The sequence below is a fragment of the Lissotriton vulgaris genome, chromosome 9 (assembly GCF_964263255.1).
Source record: "Lissotriton vulgaris chromosome 9, aLisVul1.2, whole genome shotgun sequence".
NCBI classification, from domain to species: Eukaryota; Metazoa; Chordata; class Amphibia; order Caudata; family Salamandridae; genus Lissotriton; species Lissotriton vulgaris.
The window spans coordinates 595,375,257-595,397,410 of record NC_141697.1 but is presented as its reverse complement, the minus strand read 5'-3'; the positions used below and the strand labels follow the sequence as shown (position 1 = coordinate 595,397,410).

Here is a 22,154-nt window from a genome sequence, read left to right as displayed (position 1 = left end):
CTCAAACCTGGTAAGCCCAGCGACCAGCCAGGCTCGTATCGCCCACTGTCCCTTCTTAATGTCGACGCTAAGCTCTATGCAAAAGTACTAGCTACCAGGCTGGCACTAGTGGCGCCGGGGTTGGTAGCCCCGGAGCAGGCTGGGTTTATCCCGACCAGGAACCTCACTTACAATATCCGCACGGTCATGGGAGCCATGCAGCACACTAGGCATGACACTAAGGCTATTGCGGTCTTTCTTGACATGGAGAAGGCCTTTGACTCTGTGGAGTGGCCCTTCATGCGCAAGGTGCTGCAAAAGCTGGGGCTGGGAGAACTTTTCCTCCAACTGCTGGGTGCCCTCTATCACGGGCCCACGGCCAGAGTCAGATTGGGGGATGCAGTCTCGGAGCCGATCTCCATCACCAGGGGCACGAGACAGGGGTGCCCTCTTTCCCCGCTACTCTACGCCCTTGTGGCAGAGCCACTGGCGTGTGCGGTTCGGGAATACCACTCGTATGAGGCCATTAACTACCCCACCTACAAAATGGGCATCTCCACGTATGCGGATGACACCCTGCTTTATGTCAGGGACCCGGCCAATAACCTCGCGTCGGTGCTGAGAGAAGTGGTGAGGTTCGGCGCGCTCTCCGGACTGAAGGTTAACTGGGCGAAATCAGTTGCCTTCCCACTAACCCCTATCACTGTCCCCTTCGAGATGGACTACCCGCTCCAATGGTCCACTGAACCGATACGGTATCTGGGCATCATGCTCCACACGGACCCTGAAGTTATGCTGAGGGAAAACTACGGGGTTGCATACAGCAAATTGGCGGATGACATAGAGCTCTGGATTAAACTCCCGTTATCTCTGATGGGGAGGATTGCCTTAATGAAAATGGTCATTCTCCCGAGGTTTCTGTTCCTATTCAATAATATCCCGATTGTTCTCTCGAAAGCCTTCTTTGCAACCCTGAACAAACTCTTGGTGCGACTAGCGTGGGCCGGACAACAACCCAGGGTGCAGTGGAAGGTACTGCAATTACCGTATGAGCAGGGGGGCTTAGCTGCCCCGGACCTGGAACGCTACTACAGGATAGCACAGGCCTCCCACCTCCACACCTGGATACATGGCAGCCGTGACGTTCCGCACGTGATACTGGAGCGGTTGTTCGCGGACCCTACTCCGCTTCCGGCTACCATTTGTGGCCCACAAGACCGCAGGGTTGGCGTACTAGACTCCCTCCTGTCTACCAACCATGCTTGGCACTCTATTTTGCAGAGGCAAAACAAGGAACTAATGTACGCTCCCAACATGCCTCTACACTGGGCGCTCTGGCTACCAACCTTGGCGGAACCGGGAGTCCATAGGGCCCTTCAAGACTTGGGCGCTCTCACTCTGGGGGACCTATTCGAGCATGGACAGGTGAAGACGTGGGCACAGATCTCACATCGGAGGGAGAGCCCCACACTGCTCCAACGCTTTCAGTACCACCGGGTCCGTAGCGCCCTGCTGGAGCTACTGGGCCCCGACATGGAGGAACCCCCTGCGGTCCCAGAACTGGTATATATAATTGACACCGTCTCACCGAAGAAGCTGATCACTAGATTGTACAGAATAGGACACGAGCATACAGCCCTGCTCTACACAAGGGCGAGGCTGGCCTGGCAGACTGACCTGGATACACACGTCGATGACGGCATGTGGGCCTACTGCTGTGCGGCCACCAGGCGCCTTTCCCTGAACGGGAGGCACCGGTTGATCCACTTTAAATTCGTACAAAGGGTATACCACACACCGGAGCGGCTCCACAGGTACGGTCTACGTGACACCCCACACTGCGAGAGGTGCCGGGCTCCGGTTGCGGACTTCCTGCACATGGCCTGGGGCTGCCCGGGAGTCCAGAAGTATTGGGCCAGCATATTCGCTGAACTAAGCGCCATAGTGGAATTGGACCTAGAAATGGATCCAGCCCTTGCTCTGCTGGGATACACAAAATCAATTCCTGTCGCGATTAGGAAACTGGTGAGCGTGGGACTGCTCCTGGCGAAGAGGGTAGTCGCATTATGCTGGATGAGGGGGCCACTACCTACGCTCAAGCGCTGGGTTAGCGACATGAAGTACTGCAACACGCAGTCGGACACATACAGTGAGCTCCTACCGCCCGGGAGTCGCCCCAAGAACTTCTGGGGGCTGTACCAGACCTACTTGTCCTCCAAGCTGGACGGGGAAGTCTCGGAGGAGGGAGAGGGGGGAGACAGAGGGAGTGACATGCCAGAGCCATCGGATACACACGACTAGGGTGCTCTTCCACACGACTGATGTACTGTACACGGTAGAGATTCCCCCATCCTACTAGAAGTGAGAACGGGGGGAGGCACTCCGGGCAGGGGTAGGGCGGCAGGCCGCACCAGCTACTACAGGTGATAGCGACGCCTACAGGCGACTCGGGGAGCACAAATGAGGGACCAGTTGAGGGGGGGGGGGGCGTTAGGAGGGTTGGGGTTGGTTGGGAGGGGGGAAAAAAATATAAAACTGTTTTGCTTTGCCAATATTGTTTGAATTGCACACTGCTTTGCAGATGGTACGAGCCTACAGAGGAGGCCTGTCCCCGGCGGGCCACCAACGAACTCTCACACTGGACTCTATGATGTTACTGTGTCATGATATTTGTACTTGCTGTTGCATGGGTACCTGTTGCCGGCCCGGGATGGGTTGTAGGCATGTGACTGAGTATACATTGTGCTGTGCTTTTTCATAATAAATACAATAAAAAAAAAAAAAAAAAAAGAAAGTGTCCACAACACACTCAAGGTACCATAAACCTTCTCCATCACTTGAGATTTTTAGTCAATGCACAAAAATCCCTTCTGTAGTAGGGGATCTCTGTGTATAGTCATAATCTAGTGAATAGTCCCGCCCATGTGCGTTCCCCCCAGAGCAATCAAAAATCACTTAAGTTGTCAAAAAATGCAGAACTGCAAAGACACTTAACAGAGAATGTTAAGACCGATAATGTAGCCTATATCCAAAGGCTACACTGTCCAGTACTTCAACTAGAAATTCCAACAAAAAACCACACAAAAACAGCACAGCTTGCCCAGTTTCCTCCACAGAGAAACTTGCCTCTACCAGCAAAAGCCTCTGGAATGATGGAGCGAAGGTATGAACAGACAAGCCCCATAGGCTGCCATTATGTGGCTCAAACAGGATACTGTGCCTTTAAGAGAACTTTCCAGAACCCTCCCCGTATCCCAGAATGCACAGCAGGTCCCTTTTACTTTCAGTTCTTTTTTCCGGCTCCTGCAAGCAGGACCCTGGAGCATTGAGCTCTCACTTTCAAGAGTTTATTTGGTGATTCTTTTCACTTTTTCTGTGTGTAGTGCTTTTTATTAAGTACTAAGCCTTTTTTCTTCCCTGTGGGTGCCCTGTATTGTCAAAATGCCTGGCTTATTTGACAATTGCCCAGAGTATGATAGGAAGAAGGCCAAATCCGACCCACATGGAATGTGCATCGTCTGCCTTCCCTCCTCTCATGTCCCAGAGGAGTGTGACATCTGCAAAACCTTATCTGCCAGAACCCTGAGAGAGAGGATGAAGAACAGGCTCCAAGGCCTCGAGGACAGACGTCAGAAGGCACAAGGTGGGTCAGGGCATGCTTCATCTGCCAATGCTGAGGCCTCTGGGGGACTCCCCAGTGGTAGGAAGTCCAGCAAGCGTCCCCATACTCCGCCAGCGTTGATTGCGTCAACTACGGCGTCAAGGTGGATGACAGCGGTCTGTTCCCCATCTCCCCGGGGCTCTGGGGAGAAGCGGCGTCGACAATCAGCGTTGAGGGAGCTGAACAGACCACAGTCGACAGCATCGTCATCGATGTCATAGTCGAATCATCGACGTCGAGAAAAGGCCGGCGTCGGCGCTCGCCGTCGAGGCGACACCGCCATTCGCCATCGGCGAAGAGAAGATCGGCGTCGAGGGGATCCTCTCTGTCGAGGAGGCGTTCGCCGTCGAGGAGGCGCCACCGGTCGACGCCGAGGACTTTCCTCGACGTCGAGGCGGCGTTCTTTGACGCCAAGGAAGCGCAGGAGGAGTCCTGACGCTAGGAGGTCACCGATTGGTTCGCCAACGTCGCCAAGGAAGAAGACCAAGTCACCGGGCTCGGTGTACTCTGTGGTGTATACACCTACTAAACCTAGGTCGCCTACCCCATCTCCTTTGCCGAAGGGTCTGCCTCCGCGGAACCCCACCCCGCCTCCACCTCCAACACCCCCTCATGGGCCGGCTCCTCGTCGGTCACCGCCACCTCAATTTCCACCACCGCCTCTTCCTTCCGTTCCTCCACATGTGGCTCCACCCCAGACGGCTTCGTTGCCACGATATCCAACGCCGCCTAAGGGGACCCCCTCAGCCGAGGCTCCCGGCCAGGCCGCCATCGCCTGCGAGGCCTGGGGATCAGCCGAGGCCAGGGAGATCGCAGAGCCATGGCTGGTTGTCATCTCGATCTAGACGACGCCACAGGAAGCGCAGATCCAGATCCTGTACGGGTTCGTCCACCAGGGATTATTCACCGACACTGTCGGAGTCTCCAGGGACGAGGGTGTCGCCTGTTGACGATATCGTCTCTTTCCAGTAAGTGCTGTTGAGGGGTGTGGATAAGCTAGGGATCACGGTGACTGTGCCAACACCTATGACGTCCGTGATCTTCGAGACGCTCCACAAAAAGCATCTATCTCGACCGCTGCTGCCGTTGGTACCCGGATTGGTAGAGCCCGCCAAGGAGTTGTTTCTGACTCCGGCGGTGGCGAAGGCAGCTCCCTCAAGAAATGCCGGGCTCCGGAATCTGACCCGGCTTTTCTTCGAATGGACCCAACACCAGACTCCGTTATTGTGACAGCGGCTAAGAAGCAGCATTCCACCACTCCTTCTTCGACAGTACCACCTGATAAGGACAGCCGTTGGCTGGACTCGGCGGGCTGAAAGGTCTGTGGGACGGCATCTACCACCATGAAGGCTGCTAGTGCGATAGGATTGTGCCCTATGGGAGTCCCTCCAGCAGTACGCTGTGCTCCTCCCTCGTGACAAGAAAGAGGACTTTCTGGAGATATTAAATGAGGGGATGATGGTGTCTAATCAGATCATCAGCGCGGCTGCTGATGTATCTCTCCTGGCGGCGCATGGATACTGCCTCGGCATCAACCAACGGCGTCACGCTTGGCTTAGCCTCGCCTCACTCAAGCCAGAGGCGCAGCAGCGGGTGGCCAACCTGCCTTTCTGGGGGGAAACATGTTCGGCAAGCATGCGGACGATGAAATGGCCCGTATGAAAGCAGAAGCCGAAACCCTGACTGCTGTCGGGTTAGAGAAGCCTGAGAAGAACTACTGCCCGTTCCAGAGACGGTTCGGAGCTTCAGGCAGAGGGCAAGGCGGACTTCGGGACAGCAGCAACAACAACAGTAGCAGTTCCGGAAGCCCTTCCAGGCCCTGAGCGGTTACATCGGCTACATCCGTTACCCACTCCGGTGGGGGGAAGCGTTCAATTTTTTCTGGCAGAGTGGAGAAAAATTACTCTGGACAAGTGGGTGCTTAATATTGTTTGCAATGGATACAGTCTTCGGTTCACCAGCCCGCCTCCAGCTATTCCGCCGGTGAGCTCGCAGTTTCAGCTGCGCGAGCTCCAGGCAAAGGCTGACATCCTATTAAGGAAAAGGGCGATAGAAGACGTACCTCTGCTTCAAAGGGGGAAGAGGTCTGTACTCACGGTTCTTTCTGGTTCGCAAGAAGGACAAGAACGAGTTCAGGCCCATTCTGGACTTGCGGCAAGCAAACAAGTGGATTCGCAGAGAGAGATTTCGCATGCTGTCGTTGCAGCAGATTTACCCTCAGCTGCAACAGGGAAACTGGCTTTGTGCTATAGACCTACAGGATGCGTACTTCCATGTGCCCATTGCACAGAAACACAGAAAGTTCGTGCGATTCCAAGTCGGCGCCAATACACAGTACTGCCATTCGAGCTGAAGTCTGCGCCCAGGACGTTCTCGAAGTGCATGGCAGTAGTAGCTGCACACCTGCGGAAGAACAAGGTGTTTGTCTACCCGTACCTGGACGACTGGTTGATCAAGGCCTCCTCCTTCTCGGAAGCTCAAGCACACTTCTAGAAGACGTGCATTCTATTGAACAAGCTGGGGTTGCACATCAACATGTCCAAGTCTGTCCCGACTCCGGTCAAATGCATACAGTACTTGGGAGCCTCCATCAATACGCTGTCAGCAAGCGTGTCTCCTTCGGAGGAGCGACGGTTATCACTCCTTCGGAAGGCTCAGGCTCTTATGACCACTCCATCTACAACAGTGAGGAGGGTTTCTTCTCTACTGGGGTCGATGGCCTATTGTATCTTCCTCATGCCTCACGCACGGCTGCACATGAGACCACTGCAGGAGTGCTTGGAGGATCAGTGGGATCAGAGGGCTGGTTCTTGGGACGACATGATACGACTGTCTCTGCATGCTCTTCAGTCTCTGAAGTGGTGGTGTTCAGCGGAGAATCTCCTCAGAGGGGTTCCCTTCCACAAGGACATTCCCACACAGACGATCGTGACGGATGAGTCTCTCCACGGATGGGGAGCGCACTCTTGAGACTTACAGATTCAAGGGACGTGGTCTCCCACATCAATTTCCTGGAACTCAGAGCTGTTCAATTGGCACTGAAGGCCTTTCATCCGTCCTTTCAGACCAACTCTCTGCTTGTACAGACGGACAATACGACCACGATGTATTACCTCAACAAGCAGGGGGGCTCGAGATCACGCACTCTGTCGCAGGAGGCGCAGGCGATCTGGCACTGGCTTCCGGCCAGAGGACTGACGATAACGGCTACCCATCTGCCAGGTGTGCAGAATGTTCAGGCGGACGGACTGAGCAGACTGATTCAGGAAAACCACGAATAGGTCATAAACGACGAAGTGCTAGGAGAATTCTTCGCAAGGTGGGGGACTCCAGACGTAGATCTGTTCGCCACCGCCGAAAACAGCAAATGCCGAGACTTCGCCTCCAGGTACTACCAACAGGGGACTTAGGGGAATGGCCTATGGATCGACTGGTCGAACAGCTTTCTGTACACTTTTCCACCCATTTACCTGATTCCAGCGGTGCTAATCAAGCTGTCCCTGTCCAGGGCGCGGATAATACTGATCGCCCCGGAATGGCCCAGACAGTGGTGGTTCACGGACCTGCTTCACAGGTCTCTCCTTCCTCACATACGGTTGCCGTGCAGGCCGGACCTTCTCATGAAATTCGGGGGCAGATGGTGCACCCGAACCTCTCCTTTTTGAGTTTGGCGGCATGGCTCCTGAGAGAGTGCAATATGGCCATTTGAATCTACCCGAACATTGTATGGACATACTGAAGGAGGCTAAACGACCTTCCACTAGGACTTCCTATGCTTACAAGTGGAAGAAATTCTGCATCTGGTGCAAGTCCAAGAACTATGACCCTAGGACGTGTAAGGAGGATTTCATCCTTCCTTTTCTTCTACATTTGGCGCAGTCTGGCCTTAATGTTCATTCCATTAAGGTTCATCTCGCTGCATTGACTGCCTACGGGAAATGACCTTCACAGACTTCCTTCTTCCAGATCCCTGTGATCAAAGATTTTTTGGAAGGCTTGAAGAAAGTATTCCCTCCTGTCCGGCTTCCTTCGCCTTCATGGGAATTGAATGTGGTGCTGTCCAGACGGATGAAGGAACCTTTTGAACCTATTCATAAGGCTTCGTTGCAGCACCTGTCCTGGAAGGCGCGTTCCACGTGGCCATTACATCAGCCCGCAGGGTGAGTGAAATTCAGGCGTTGTGTTGCCAAGAACCTTATACTGTAATTCATGCTGCTAAGGTTGTTTTGCGTACTCACCCTAAATTTCTTCCCAAGGTTATTTCTGATTTTCATGTCCACCAGGCCATAACTTTGCCTACGTTTTTTCAGAATCCTTCATCTCCAGCGGAAAGGTCTCTACATTCCCTGGATGTTAGGAGGGTATTGAAATTTTATCTGGATAAAACCAAAGATATTTGTAGGCCAGACCAATTGTTTATCAATTATGGATCAGTCGGGACCGGTCTTGCTACCTCCAAACAGTCCATTTCTTGGTGGATTGTGTCCTGTATACAATTATGTTACCAAATGGCTAATAAGACCTTAGGAGGTAAACCTAAGGCTCATTCCACCAGGGGCAAAGCTGCCACGACTAATTTGCTATGTAATGTTCCAATTGCAGAAATCTGCAAGGCGGCCTCTTGGAAGTCGATACATACCTTTGCTAAGCATTACTGTCTGGACACTGATGCCAGGACAGACGCTCAGGTTGGGCAGGCTTCGCTGCGAAATCTGTTCGCACAGTAGTGGTGTTATGTCTTTATTCTCCACTGCCGCTTTGGTGTGGGGATGGGCTTGCCATTCTAGTCACAAGATTATGACTATACACAGAGATCTCCTACTACAGAAGGAGTAGTTTCTGTCCTGTAACTCCAGTTCTGTAGTGGTTCTGGAAAGTTCTCTTAAAGGCGCAGTATCCTGTTTGAGCCACATAATGGCAGCCTATGGGGCTTGTCTGTCCATACCTTTCTCTTTGTCATTCCGGAGGCTTTTGCTGGTAGAGGCAAGTTTCTATGTGGAGGAAACTGGGCAAGCTGTGCTGCTTGTGTGGTTTTTTGGTGGAATTTCTAGTTGAAGTACTGGACAGTGTAGCCTGTGGATATAGGCTGCATTATCAGTCTTTAAATTCTCTCTTTAAGTGATTTTGTAGTTCTGCATTTTTTGACAATTTAAGAGATTATTTTTGATTGCTCTGGGGTGCCCGCACATGGGCGGGACTATCCACTAGATTATGACTATAACAGAGATACCCCTTCTACAGAACTGGAGTTACAGGACAGAAACTACTCCATCTTCAACCCTCACAACAGCAAACATATCTGGGAGCAAAGCTAAACACTCGGACAGCTCTTGCCTTGCCCAATCTGGCTAAAATTCACAAATTTCAAACTTTATTACTACAGTTTAAAAAAAAAAACATACCTAACAGTGAGGACTTTCATGCAACTGTTAGTAATGATGGCATCATGAATATCAATAGTGCCTCATACAAGACTGCACATGAGTACTCTACAGGAATGCTTAGCACGTCCGTGGAATCAAGCACAGGGTCATTTAACAGATCTAGTGTTGGTAGTCCGCTGCACTCCTCACTATCTGCAGTGGTTGAGCACACAAAGGGCGGCCTTTCATCGACCCCATTCCGCAAGTCCTACTAACAGCAAATGCCTCTCACAGGTTGGGGTGCCCATCTCCATCATTTAACAATCCAAGTTTGTGGGACACCAAACACAGAAGTCTCAACATCAGTTACTTGGATCTTCTAGCAGTTCAACTAGCTCTAAAAGCTTTTCAGCCTCAACTAGTAAGGGAAAGGTGTCCTAGTCCAGACAGACTGTATGACAGCCATGTACTATGTTCAAAAACAGGGCCGGGGGCACACTCACTACAGTTGTCACACCTCTCTCAGGACATTTGGCATTCGGCAATACTTCACAAAATTCATCTTGTAGCAGAACCAGGCATCCACTAACAATTTGCCGACCTCCGCAGGATGCAGCAACAAGTTCATGAATGGGAACTTCATCCCCAGGTTCTCCTTCTATATTTTCAGAAATGGAGATTCCCACAAATAGACCTCTTTGCCACAGCAGAGAACTCAAAATGCCCAAACCTCGCCTCCAGATTACCACACCATGTATCCAAAGACCATGCCCTATGGATGAAGTGGTCAGGGATATTTGCTTACTCTTTTCCGCCTCTCCCTCTCTTTCCATTTTTAGTTTGGAAACTCACACATCACTCACACTAATTCTGTTGCTCCCACATGGGCTTGTCACCCATGGTTCACCAAACTACTAGAACTGTCAGTAGTTTTGAATGGAAATATCTCATTTCCAACCTTCTCACACAGAAACATGGAGAAATCAGACCTACAAATCCCAAGTAGCGATCTGGCTCATGAAGTCATAGAGTTTGGATACCTAAATCTACGACCAGATTGTATGACTTTTCTGAAAGAAGCAAGAAAACCTACAGTTGGAGCATACTATGCAGCAAAATGGAAAAGATTTGTTATATATTGTAATACTATTGATCCTCTAGATGAATCTATACAAAATATTATTTGTTACCTTTTTGCATCTACTGCAAGTTGGATTAGCTTACACATCCATCCGACTACACCTTGCAGCAGTTGCTGCATATCTACAAAACAGACAACATTTATCCTTATTTAAAGTCCCCGTATTTGACTATTATGGAAGGCCTTAAAAGAATATTACGTTACACAAAAAGCATGCCGGTTTCCCAGTACGGGCAACGAGTTAGAGGCAGAAGGAGGGAGATCCTCCTTGTCGGAACTAGAGTCCTCACGCACCCAGCAAGCTAGGTTTCATGCTTCATCATATGGACTTGCTCCTCGTCAGGTCGGCGCTGCAATACCCGACGGGTATCCATAAAGGGTCTCTTTGGAGGAGATCTTTTGTTCCTTTCAATATGGTGCTGTGGGTGTGAGGGCCCTAAAAAACAGTGTAGATGTGATTTGGGTGAGTGACGTTAAAAAAAGGCTGGATAATCCCCCAAAACTTTTTATTAGAGTGGTCATCCACCTTCTTAAAAGAAAAGAGTGGCCGCTCCCTGGCGCTATGGTCCAGTGGAGCTTAGCTCATCTCTCACAGTGTGGTCGACCCGTTTCATGCATTGTGGTCAATACTGATCCATTGCATTTCATCACGACCTAGTGCATAACTATCTACACGTGGTGCTGGGTGAAGAGGTTCCTACCTACCACTCTTCATGGATGCGAGCGCGAAGTCCCGCCAATCCTAGTTGTAACTTATAGGGGATGACATAAAAGCAGTACATAGTAACTAGATACATCGAAGATGTCGCAGAACACGCTGAAACTCAACTCGGACAAAACTTAGGTTCTATTTTTCAATCAATCTAGCCTCCCTCCTACATGACTGTGTTGGCCATCCGAGTTGAATTCCCCCTCCCAAGCCGGTGAATTCGGCTAGGAACCTTGGGTTCTGGTTTGATAATGAATTATCGTGTAAATCCCAAATCAGTCCGGTTTCCTCTGCCTGCTTTGGAAAGCTGCACATGCTCCGCAAAACCCTTCACTCTCTTCCCATGGAGTCCCGTCATACCATCATCCATGCCCTGATCACCTCCCATCTCGACTATGCAAACAGTCTCTATATGGGAGCTCCATCTTATCTGATCAAACGTCGCCAGATCGGTCAAAATGCTGCCGCCAGGCTGATTTGCAAAACACCCTATCGCCACTCAATTTCTCTCCACTTAAGAAAACTCCATTGGCAACCTGTGACCAAACGCATCCTATTCAAGTCGCTCGTCCTAGCCTTTAGATCGCTTCAGGGTCACTGTCCAGTCTATCTTAGAGCTCGACTCAAGCACTCCCAGTCCAATCAGGTCCTCAGATCAAACGGTCTACGCCTTCTGGCTATTCCACGCTTCCTCCGCTCTAGAATGGGCGGCAGAGCCTTTGCCGTGATCACGGCCAAAACCTGGAACAGCCTACCTCTCTCCTTGCGGTTGGCCGAGTGGGAGACGCTGTTCCGACGTTCATTAAAGACCTGGTTGATTTCCAACCCTTAGACCCTGGCGAGTTCCTCATCTGCCACTGGCCTCTAGCGCCGAGACACCCTCGTTGGAGGTAGCTTTGCACTTTATAAGCTTAAAAAATTAATGTGTTTGTTGGTGGGTCATTTAGGGTTTCACAATAGGTGCTGTAGCCCTCAAGAATCCTCTTTGACCTCCCTGCCCTAGGTACCAAGGGTACTACTTACTAGGAACTTAAAGGGAGTGTCAAAGGTATTGCCAATTGGGGGTACATCTGCACAGTTTTGGGAAAGATAGCTCGCACTGGGACCTGATTAGCAGGGACCCAGTGCTGTTTCTGTCAAAATCACATCAATTACCAGGCAGAAAGTGGGGTGTATGGATTTTTCCTGATGTTAGTTGTGTGCTGTGGTGACTAATGACTGACTCATGTCCTCTTTCTAGATCCCTGTATACCAGCGTGGTGGCTCTATTGTCCCGCGGAAGGAGCGAATTCGCCGGAGTTCGGAATGTACTCACAGTGATCCCTTTACACTCTATGTAGCCTTGAGTCCAGAGGTGAGTCTGGAAAGAGCCCTGGAACATGTCCTCTCATCCTTTGCTCCCTTTGTTGTACTGAGTGTGCTGTGTTTTTTGCCTTCACCGTTGAGCTTACCTGTTCTCTCTTCTGGTGTAGGGATTGGCTGAGGGGGATCTTTATTTGGATGATGGGCATAGCTTCAACTTTGAGAAGAAGAATGAATTCCTTCACCGGCTCTTCACCTTCTCTGGTGGAGTCCTCACCTCCAGGTAGCTATATTTTGGAAACGAGGAGATTAAGATGGGACGGAATCTCAATTGGGCTCAAGGTTTTGATGCATGGACAACAGTGTGCGGATATTACTTTGAATGAAATACACGATTGTGTAAGAATTACAGAAACTTGCATAAACAGTTTAAAATTGTGTTTGGGATGTGTGCTCATCAAAAGGTTCAGTGAATTCAAGACATGTCTTTGAGTCAATTGTTGTGAGTGTGAACACATTCTTTGAGACCATGAAGGCAGCTGCCTTTAATGCAGACATTACGATTACAGAAGGCTCTCCGCTTTTGAGACTGGAACAGGGGCGCATCTCCCTCTTCTTCGGGGGTATACTGCCTTTTTCCTGTTATCGCTCCTCCCCTAAAATAGATTCAGAAAAGTCGACATGAACATGATTAGCACTTTTCCCAACACTCTTGCTCAGTATTCCTATAAATTTCTGCACCATAGTGTTTGACTTGCACACTACTCCTCAATAGTCAGGAACTGAGAAGATCATACTAATTCTAGTTCTCTGCCTTTAAGGGGAAGGCAAATTGTAAGAAATTGGGTTATTGATTTTTTTATTTTTGGGTGGGGGGGGGGGGGGGGGGGAGAAAGAGTGTGAAAACCATACTCTAGTAACAACTACAGTCCTTGTCAGTGTGAACTACAAAAGTCACTAAATTAACTTGTGCTTTACCATCTGGCAGCTTGACACAAAGGCGGTCAAGCTTAACTTGGAGGCAATATGTATAGTACTTATGCCACACCCAAACCATAATAAATTAATAACACAACACAAGAAAAATCCCACACCAATTTAGAAAAATAGAGAAAAATGTAATAAAATGAGACTACAATTACAAAATTCCAATCAGTAGCATCGTAGTTACTGAATTTCACATTTTTAGATCTGTATAGCGCCCAACAGCAACAAGCGCTGCTCGCGATCATCTGGTTATGCCAGACCGTGGAAAGTCACAAGTTCAAGCCTACAGCGATGGAGCATGGACCAAATTCAGGGAGCAGGTTACTCCCACTGAAAAAGTTTCCTTTTCAAAGTCTGGCATGAAGAGTCTAATTCGTCATGGACGTAGCCACGAGGAGCAGGGAGTGTGTTGTGGATGGTCGTTGCTGTAGCTCCAAGATCCGATCTGGAGTTGCAGAATTCTTTGTGTTGGTGGTCACCAATGGCTGCTGTTGCACCATAAAATTCAGATCTCGCTTTGACGGTAGTCGCTGTAGCGCAAAGAATCTGGGTCACCAGAGGGTTGCATTGGCATTCATTGCGGGCGGCAGAGTTCCAGCGCAAATGGGTCAGTTACAGTCATGAAGAACCCAAAGTTTCTGGATTCCCCTTGTCTTCCAGGGAGTGCACTTTGCTAGCCAAGGGTCCAGGCCCTGGGGAGGCACCTTTTGGGGCTCAGGGACGCACTGTAGCAGATGCCAGTAGGGCCAGGCAGGTCCATTTGCAGCAGGTCAGCTGAGCAGTTTCTGGGAGGCCCCTGGAGCTTGGGGTGTCCTTTTAGCTCTGAACAGGAAGTCAGGCAACGGACACTTGGAGTCACTGAGGTTAGCATGGGAGGATGGAAGCAGGTCCAGTCTTTTTGGAGAGTCGGGCAGTCCTCTGGTAGCAGAAGGGCTGGCCTCTTAGAAACAAGACGGGCCTCAAACAGCAGGGCAGTCCTATTGAAAAACAAGGCCGTCCTCCTGTAGTGTCACAGGTCTAGAAGTTTACTAAAGAGTGGCTATGGAGATTAAATATTTGTACCTGCCGCCATCCTTTGAAGTGAGGTTAATCTTCTACTCTATCACCACATCTGGTTATGGGAAGCTGTCCCCTTCCAAGGCTTCAAGAAGTCTTGGGTAACATATGGCTAGTATTGGGTTCCTTTGTGTGTGTGTGCTGGAGGCAAGCCTTTGAAGTGTAAATGGGACAGGGAACAACTCTGCCCTCAGCCCCTAATTCCTCTTTGTCTCACTTTCTGGGAGGAAATACCAAACACTGACAGCTAAGTTAGTCAGTCATGTGACCCAGGACACTGGCAGCAGGCACCAAATGGTTGTTAGGAAAATGCCAACTTTCTAAAAGTCTGTATACTAAGGAGGTACCTGAAATCCAATGTATTTTTTATGAATGACCACACTATATGCTTTTAGTGGTACGGGTTATTTATTTACCCTTTTGTTTTTTCTTTCATTATTTTTTACTTTAAATTTTTTTTTAAATGACAAGACAAATTATAGCCACATATAGACATGTACAATGGACCAAATCAATAGTAATCCAACATTATACATTCAGAATTGCACAATATATCATGTGGATCATGAACAAATTGAGTTGAATTAATTTTGTAAATTGTTCATTCTTTGAGTTGTTTATAGTAACTCCTTTTATAAATTGCATAAATACACATGATTTTTTCATGATCCAGTCATTCGGGCCTGACCCCTCTGTTTTTGAACTTTCTAAAAGTGGCATTTTCAGAATTCTGACTTAAAATCCGTCTTTACCATTAGTAGGATTTTTAATATAAATTCATTTGACTTCAAACATGGTATTCCTTCCTGCTCTCAATCAAAAGTTAGCACTTACTAAATGTAATAAACTAACCCAATGTTATCCTATGAGAGCGATAGGCCTCAGTAGTGAAAGTATTTAGGAACTTTTAAATAACAGGATGTGTAAAACTTGGAAACACATGTCCTACTTTGTATACACAATGCACCCTGCCCTATGGGCTTTCTAGGACCTTCCTTAGGGTTGGCTTATGTATATTAAAAAGGAAGGTTTAGGCCTGGCAAAAGTTTTATTTTGCCAGACCAAACTGGCAGGGTAAAACTGCTTTGTTAATGTTAATGTTAACAAAAGCTTACAAAGCGCACGGTCATCGAAGGTTTCATGGCGCTAATCATACATAGTGGTGTTGCGTGAAGACCTATTCAGTATGCTTGCCCAAACAGCCATGTTTTCAGGGCCTTTCTAAATCCTAATAGGTTGTCACAGCTCCTGATTGTCAATTGGAGAGAGTTCCAGAATTTGGGAGCAAGGTAAGAGAACCTGCAGCCTCCCTGACGTTTGAGTTTGATGTCCGGGATAGTGAGAAGATGAAGGTGGGCTGAACGTAAATTGCGCCGAGGGACGTGCTTTATGATCATATCACTGATAAATTTTGGGCTATTGCAATGCTTTGAAAGCTAGGCAACCAGTCTTAAAAGCAGCATGTTGCTCCACGGGTAACCAGTGAAGTTTAATCAACAAGTACCTAGCTGATTGCCATCTCAGCTGTTTATCGATTAATCTCGCCGCCTGATTCTGAACTATTTGTAAGCGTTTGAGCAGAAACTGAGGCAGACCGATATAAAGAGAGTTTGAGAAATCCAGGCGTGAGAGAACCAACGCTATTACAGCCTGAACGAGGGCTGAGTGGGTCAGCAAGTGAGCGATCTTCCTGATTTACGCAATTTGAAGAAACTGGTGGAAATCACTGCACCCACTTGTCCTCTGAGTGAGAGATCTGCATCAATTGAGACTCCTAGACTTTTCACGGAAGGGGTTATTCGCTCGGCCAGAAGTGCGGACACCAGCAGACATTTCTCTTCCCAGGTAGCACAAGTTCCATGTTGACTGGGTTGAGCTTCAAATGGTTACAATCCATCCACCGCTGGATGTGGTGCATGGTGGTTTGGAATTCCGCTGCAGAATTAGGAGAGTCCAGGGGGAAAATCAGCTGGAGGTCGTCAGCGTAATTGAAGATAGTTATTTTCCTATTTTTTAGTGAGCAGATCAAGGGCCTAAGGTAGAGATTGAATAACAGTGGGGGAAGGGATGAACCATGCGGGACCCCGCATGAGGTGGTCACTTTAGGAGCAGTAAAGGTACCCAGACGTACTGCTTGATTTCTGCCTGTAAGAAAAGACTTGATCCAGTTGTATGCAGGACCTTGGATACCTACTTGTTCGACACGGTTCAACAAGATGTTATGATCAACCGTGTCAAGCGCAGCCGACAGATCCAGAAACACCAGAGCCTAGGGGACCCCCATATCTGCATTTAAGTTATCCAGAACTGCAAGAATGACACTCTGTGGAGTTGTGCTGGCCGAAAGCCGGTTTGATTTGGCTCCAAATATTCTGATTGTTAAATGAAGTTCGAAAGGCCTCTGTCCACGTGGGCCTCCATGATCTTAGCCAAGAAGGGAAGAAGGATATAGGGCGATAGTTGGAGGGATGCAGGGGATCTGCCTCAGGCTTTTTTAAGAGAGGAACTATCATGGCATTCTTGAAGGCACTATGTACCTCCCCCTTGTATGAGAGATTTGTTCAGGAAAGGGAGAATACTATGCGGTAGTGCTGAAAATGTGTCCCTAAGGATAGGAGGTAGGCAGCAGTCATTGGGAGAACCCGACTTCACATGGGTCAAGAGATCAGGAAGTGTATAACTGACCTATAGCTAGGAAGTGGTTCATGGTGACTAAGTTTCTGGAGATGTCATCCAGTGGTTCCGTATTAATAGTGGGGGGAATGCTGGCCTTGATGATGGCAATTCTTTCCAGGAAAAAATTATTCAGAGAATTACACAGCTCTTGGGTGGGAGCCTGACTAGGTAATATTCTCTCGTCACTACTAAGATCATTTACAATCTTAAAGATTTCCTTGGATTTATTGTGGGCATCAAGTATTCTCGCTGAGAAATAAACAGCTTTAGTAGTCAGTATGGCCTTTTTATAATCTGTGTGAGCTAACAAACTGCTGTCTATCTTCGATGTAATAGCAGAGCCTCCATTTCCTCTCCAATTGACGGAGCTTGAGTTTTTGGTCTCTTAATTCGGTAGTAAACCATTTGTGGGCGTCAGAATGTCTAGTACGAGAGAATTTGATCAGAGGAGCAGGAGTGTTCGCTAGCCGACAGTAGCCAGTCCGCAATGTTCTTTTCCATGGAATTAATGTTAGAATTAAAAGTGGGTAGAGAGCTCGCTAGGGTGTTAATAAATCCTTCTTTGTCAAGGGTTCTCCACTTTCTTTTTAATCCTAGCGCCACTTTGGTGGGTCTTCAACCTGCCATTGAAAGTGACTGTAAAATCAATCAGATGGTGTTCCGACCAGATGCAGGGAGAGATTAAGGGTACCGACAATGTGAGGTTGTAGGACCAAATTTGGTCCAAGGTATGCCCCTTTATGTGAGTAGTGGAAGATAGAAGCTGGACCAAATTTAAGTTGGAGAGCAATTCGGAGAGTTCTGCCGCCTGTGGTCCACCACAATATTCATTGAACCAATAGTTCAAGTCCCCTATAAGTAGGACCCTAGCATGGTTTGTGACGAGGTTGGCCATTTGCTCACTTAAAGGGAGTGGGAAGGAGGGCATCGACTGAGGGGGGTGATAGACTAGCACCAGTGCAAGAGATCCAGTATTGGAGTCAAGAGTAATGACCATGTTCCCTACTTCTGGCAATTCGAGTGAAGTTATAGTGACAAACTTAAGGGTTTTATGTGTGATGGCAGCAACACCCCCACCCAACTTCCCTTGGGGCCGGTTGACATTCAAAATATAATAGTCTGAGGGTAGAGCTGCTAAAATATCTGGTGTGGAGTCCAGGGTAAGCCAGGTCTCCATGATCAGCAGTACATCTGGTTTTTCAGAAGTTAGTAGCATGAAAAGGTCTAGCTAGTGCTTAACCAGAGAACGAGTATTAAGGTAAAGGACCTGAAGATTGATAGGGTTAACTGAGAAGGGGCAGGTGGTGGGGGAGAAATGGGGAGCTGGGAGGGATGGAGTGGAGTGACCCACTTGATCTTGTAGGATTCAGTTGGTCAAGATACGGTTATATACAGCGTGAGTTAACGGGACTAGCGGTTGTGCTAACCATCTTAGGGCCAGAGACGAGTAGGCGATGGTTTGGCCAGAGTTCGTGGCCCCTGGGTCCGTTCGGGCGCGGACTGGCGCAGACAGGCTTGCCTCTGGCGCGCCCGCTTCTCTTCTGTGTGGAGGCGGGCATTTAAGCCCCGGCCCGCCTCCAAACTCCTCCTCCTCCTCCTACCGGCCGATTGGTTGAGCCCTATGGGTGGGGAAGCTGGATGTACGTCAGGGGTGCGGCAGAGAACAGTGCAGTTTTTTTTGTTGTTTAAAAATATTTTTTTATTGATTTGAAAATCAGGGCAAAATTACATTAATCAAAGATGCATTACTGGCTGCAGTCAGATAAGATTAATAAGCAACGCTACACATTGTCATACCCACAGATTATACAAGCAAACCCAGATACATGATCCCCTCCCGCAACCACCCACAACAGTACCTCCCCTCTACGGGGAGACAGCCTCTGTATCAACTTCTGACGGATCACAGATGTATCCTCTAAATTTGTTCCAGGCCCCCCATACCTTTTCCAATTTTTGAGGACACCCACGATGGATAAAAAACACCTTTTCTGCTACCATCGCCTCGTCCATATCCCTGCACCATTTTTGGAGCGTAGGCAGTACTTCTGACCCCCACAACATAGCAATATTGTGTTTCGCCATCACCATACCAAACATAGTCCAATCTTGTTCTTGGTGATTGAGGTCATTCGGCTCCCACACATTCAACAGGCAGCGCCTCGGCTCTGGTAGGAGCGAGATTTCTATTGTCTAGGAGATAGTGGGCGTTACCTTGGTCCAGTATGCCGCAATGTGTGGACAGTCCCAGATGGTGTGGTAAAATGTGCCCTCCTCCCCACATTTGCACAGGCAGTATCTGGGTTGGGCTATCCCAATTACATAGTGTTGTTCTAGAGTGGTACGTGCGGTGCAGCACTTTGAGTTGGACCAGCCGAAGTCTAGAGGGTATAGCCGTCTCACGGGGCGAGGACCGTGCTTCCTGCCATTCTGACTCCTCAAAGTCGCCCACATCCCGGGACCAGGTCTGTCTCAGCTTGGATGTCGGGTCTGGCAAATTGTTGACTATTTTACGGTACGTCAAGGACGCCGCACTGCTAGTCATGTGTTCCGTCAAAAGTCTATCCTCCAATGGGGTGGCCTCTAGTAGGGAAGTGCCCGGTGGTATGGTTGTCTGAAGCGCGTGTCTGATTTGGAAAGATCTATACTTCTCCATCTGCGCCATGGTGTATTGAGCTTGAAAGTGTACAAACTCTACCACCGCCCCCTTTTTCCAAAGCTCACCCGCTACAGAAAGACAAATATTGTCACCATTTTTTAAACTCTTTACTCCTGCAAAGGCAGCCCAGCCTTTGCGAGTCCCACAGTGGTGTCATTTGTGTGATAGTTCCTACGCAATTTAATCGGGCCTGCTCTTGGTACCATATATGAATTGTATGTGCCGTAGGGCCAATCAGTCCTGGGGGCTTACGCTTTCTATATAGATTCGCCATCAGTCCTTTCCATTCTAGGCTCTGCCTGTCTATTTGGTACGCCGGTTCATCCTGTGGAGCATGTAACCAATAGTTGATGATTTTGAGATGCGCCACCCAGTAATACAGCTGCACATTTGGAAACGCTATCCCCCCCCCCATCGTATCAGCTGCACACCAGTTTGTCCTGGGCAATCCGCGGCGGTTTGTTTCCCCATAGTAGACTGGAAACTTCAGCCGCTATGGCTTTGAAGTAAGCCTGCGGGACTAGAAACGGTGTATTTTCGAGGACATATAGAAAACGTGGGAGCGCCATCATTTTGTAGAGTGCCGCCTTTCCCAACAATGTGACGGGGAGATTACGCCACATCGCGCTTACAGCGTTCTAAGTGAGGCTTCAAATTCTTCATATAGAACTCATTGGAGTCGGGCGTTGCATAAATGCCCAGGTATTTGAAGGCTTCGTCAGTGACCCACAACGGGCAATCCGCAGGCAATAGTGGTGGAGGACCGGTCAGAACATAAAGGACGGACTTGGACCAATTAATAGTGTACCCGGATACCCTACCGAATTTCTCGCACACGTTCAAAAGCAATTGATGGATTTTCTAGGGATGGTTAAATACAGCAACACATCATCTGCATACAATGATATGCGATCTTCCCAGGTATCAGTCCACCGAAGCCCACGAATAGAGGGCTCCCATCTCAGCCACGCCGCAAGCGGCTCTAGGACCAGCGCAAACAACAAGGGGGATAGTGGGCACCCCTGTTGTGTCCCTCGAGATAGCGGGAAGTCCCTTGAAATCTGCCCATTGGCTGCCACATGCGCCAGTGGGTTATTATGTAACAGACAAATCCAGGCACAGAACTTTGGGCCGAAGCCCAGATGTTGCAAAACTGCAAACAAATACGGCCACTCAACCGTATCGAACGCCATACTGGCATCGAGCGAGAGAATGCCAGCGGGTTCCTGAATGTATGATCGCAGAGCCAACACTGCATGTAACCGTCGTAAGTTGAGTGCTGTGCTTCGCTGAGGCATGAACCCGGACTGATCAGGACTTATTAGAGACGAAAGGTGGCGGGTCAACCGCATCGCCAGCAGCTTGGCCAGTATCTTAGGTTTGGCGTTAATCAAGGAGATTGGGCGGTAGGAACTACAATCCGCCGGGGGTTTGCCCGGTTTGTGGATCGCTATAATTGTGGCCAGCCGCTGATCGTGTGGCAGTTCTCCAGCCTGAAGACTGTCTTGAAACATGTTCAAGAGGAAGGGGGCCGTCACGTGCGCATTTTGCTTATAAAGTTCGATTGGGAATCTGTTTGGTCCCACTGCTTTACCGGTCGCGAGTGAGCTAATGGCCGTCTGTACCTCCTCGACCGAAAAGTCGGCTTCTAAAAAATTAGTGCCGCCTCCGGTGTGAACCTCGGCATGGCAATATCTTCGATGTATCCATGCTCTTTCTCAATCGTGAATGTGGGGCGAGAGGCGTATACCTGCTGAAATGGTCAGCCAATGTGGCCACTATATCAATGGGAGCAGTTACCAGAGAACCTGCAGACGTACGTAGTTGCGCAATCACCCTATTTGCTTTCTTCTTTTTTGTCTAGCCACGCTAGCATTTTACCCGCCTTATCCCCTAGTTCAGACACCCTGTGGCGCGTGGCTTGAAGTCTGACAGTGATCATTTCTCTCTGGTACGCCACAAACTCGCTTTGTTTAAGGCGCACCCTCTGTGCAGTATGAGGTGTCGGGTGAGCTGCATGCTGAACCGTTGCGTTATCTAGGTCTGATTCTATACCATCCAGTTCAGCCTGTTTTTCCCGTTTATACCCAGTGATAGATGCTATAGCTTGCCCACGCGCAACCACTTTATAGGCCTCCTATAAAATGCTTGGTGACTCCACAGACTTTGTGTTCTCTTGGAAAGAAAATGTTAGTGGGGTCTATAAGTCACTTTAGCACCTCAGGTATGTGCAAATAACTAGGATGAATGGAGAATATACGGCGCCTAAGAGTCTGATGGCGTGTATACGACAGCAGTATCTGTGAGTGATCTGATATACCCCTAGGGCGAATTTCCACCTCCTCTATCCCCCCCAGGCCATCCGCCGAGACCAAGAAGTAGTCAATGCGTGTGAGGCAGTTGTAAACCCCTGAGTGGAAGGTGTATTGTTTAGCATTTGGGTGCCTGTACCTCCATGAGTCTGTGAGCGCCAAGGCCTCTATAAGCCCAGTCATACGGTGACCACTCGGTGCATTCGGTTTAGTGGGGGGCCTATCGCACCGTCCACTATATCATTAAAGTCGCCTCCAATCACCATCGTCGCATCCGGTAGAGCAAGTAAGAATGCAGTAAGTGCAGAA

At 49.0% G+C, this 22,154-nt stretch overlaps 1 protein-coding gene across 2 annotated transcripts in view; it reads left to right on the top strand.

Moving 5' to 3' along the window:
• Window positions 1-22,154, top strand: part of GANAB (glucosidase II alpha subunit) — a 300,835-nt gene that overhangs the window by 199,056 nt on the left and 79,625 nt on the right. For both annotated transcript variants that reach the window (XM_086938196.1, XM_086938195.1), the window contains 2 exons: window positions 12,094-12,207; window positions 12,326-12,438. In XM_086938196.1, the coding sequence (XP_086794322.1) occupies window positions 12,094-12,207; window positions 12,326-12,438 (227 nt within the window). The remainder of the gene's footprint in view (window positions 1-12,093; window positions 12,208-12,325; window positions 12,439-22,154) is intronic.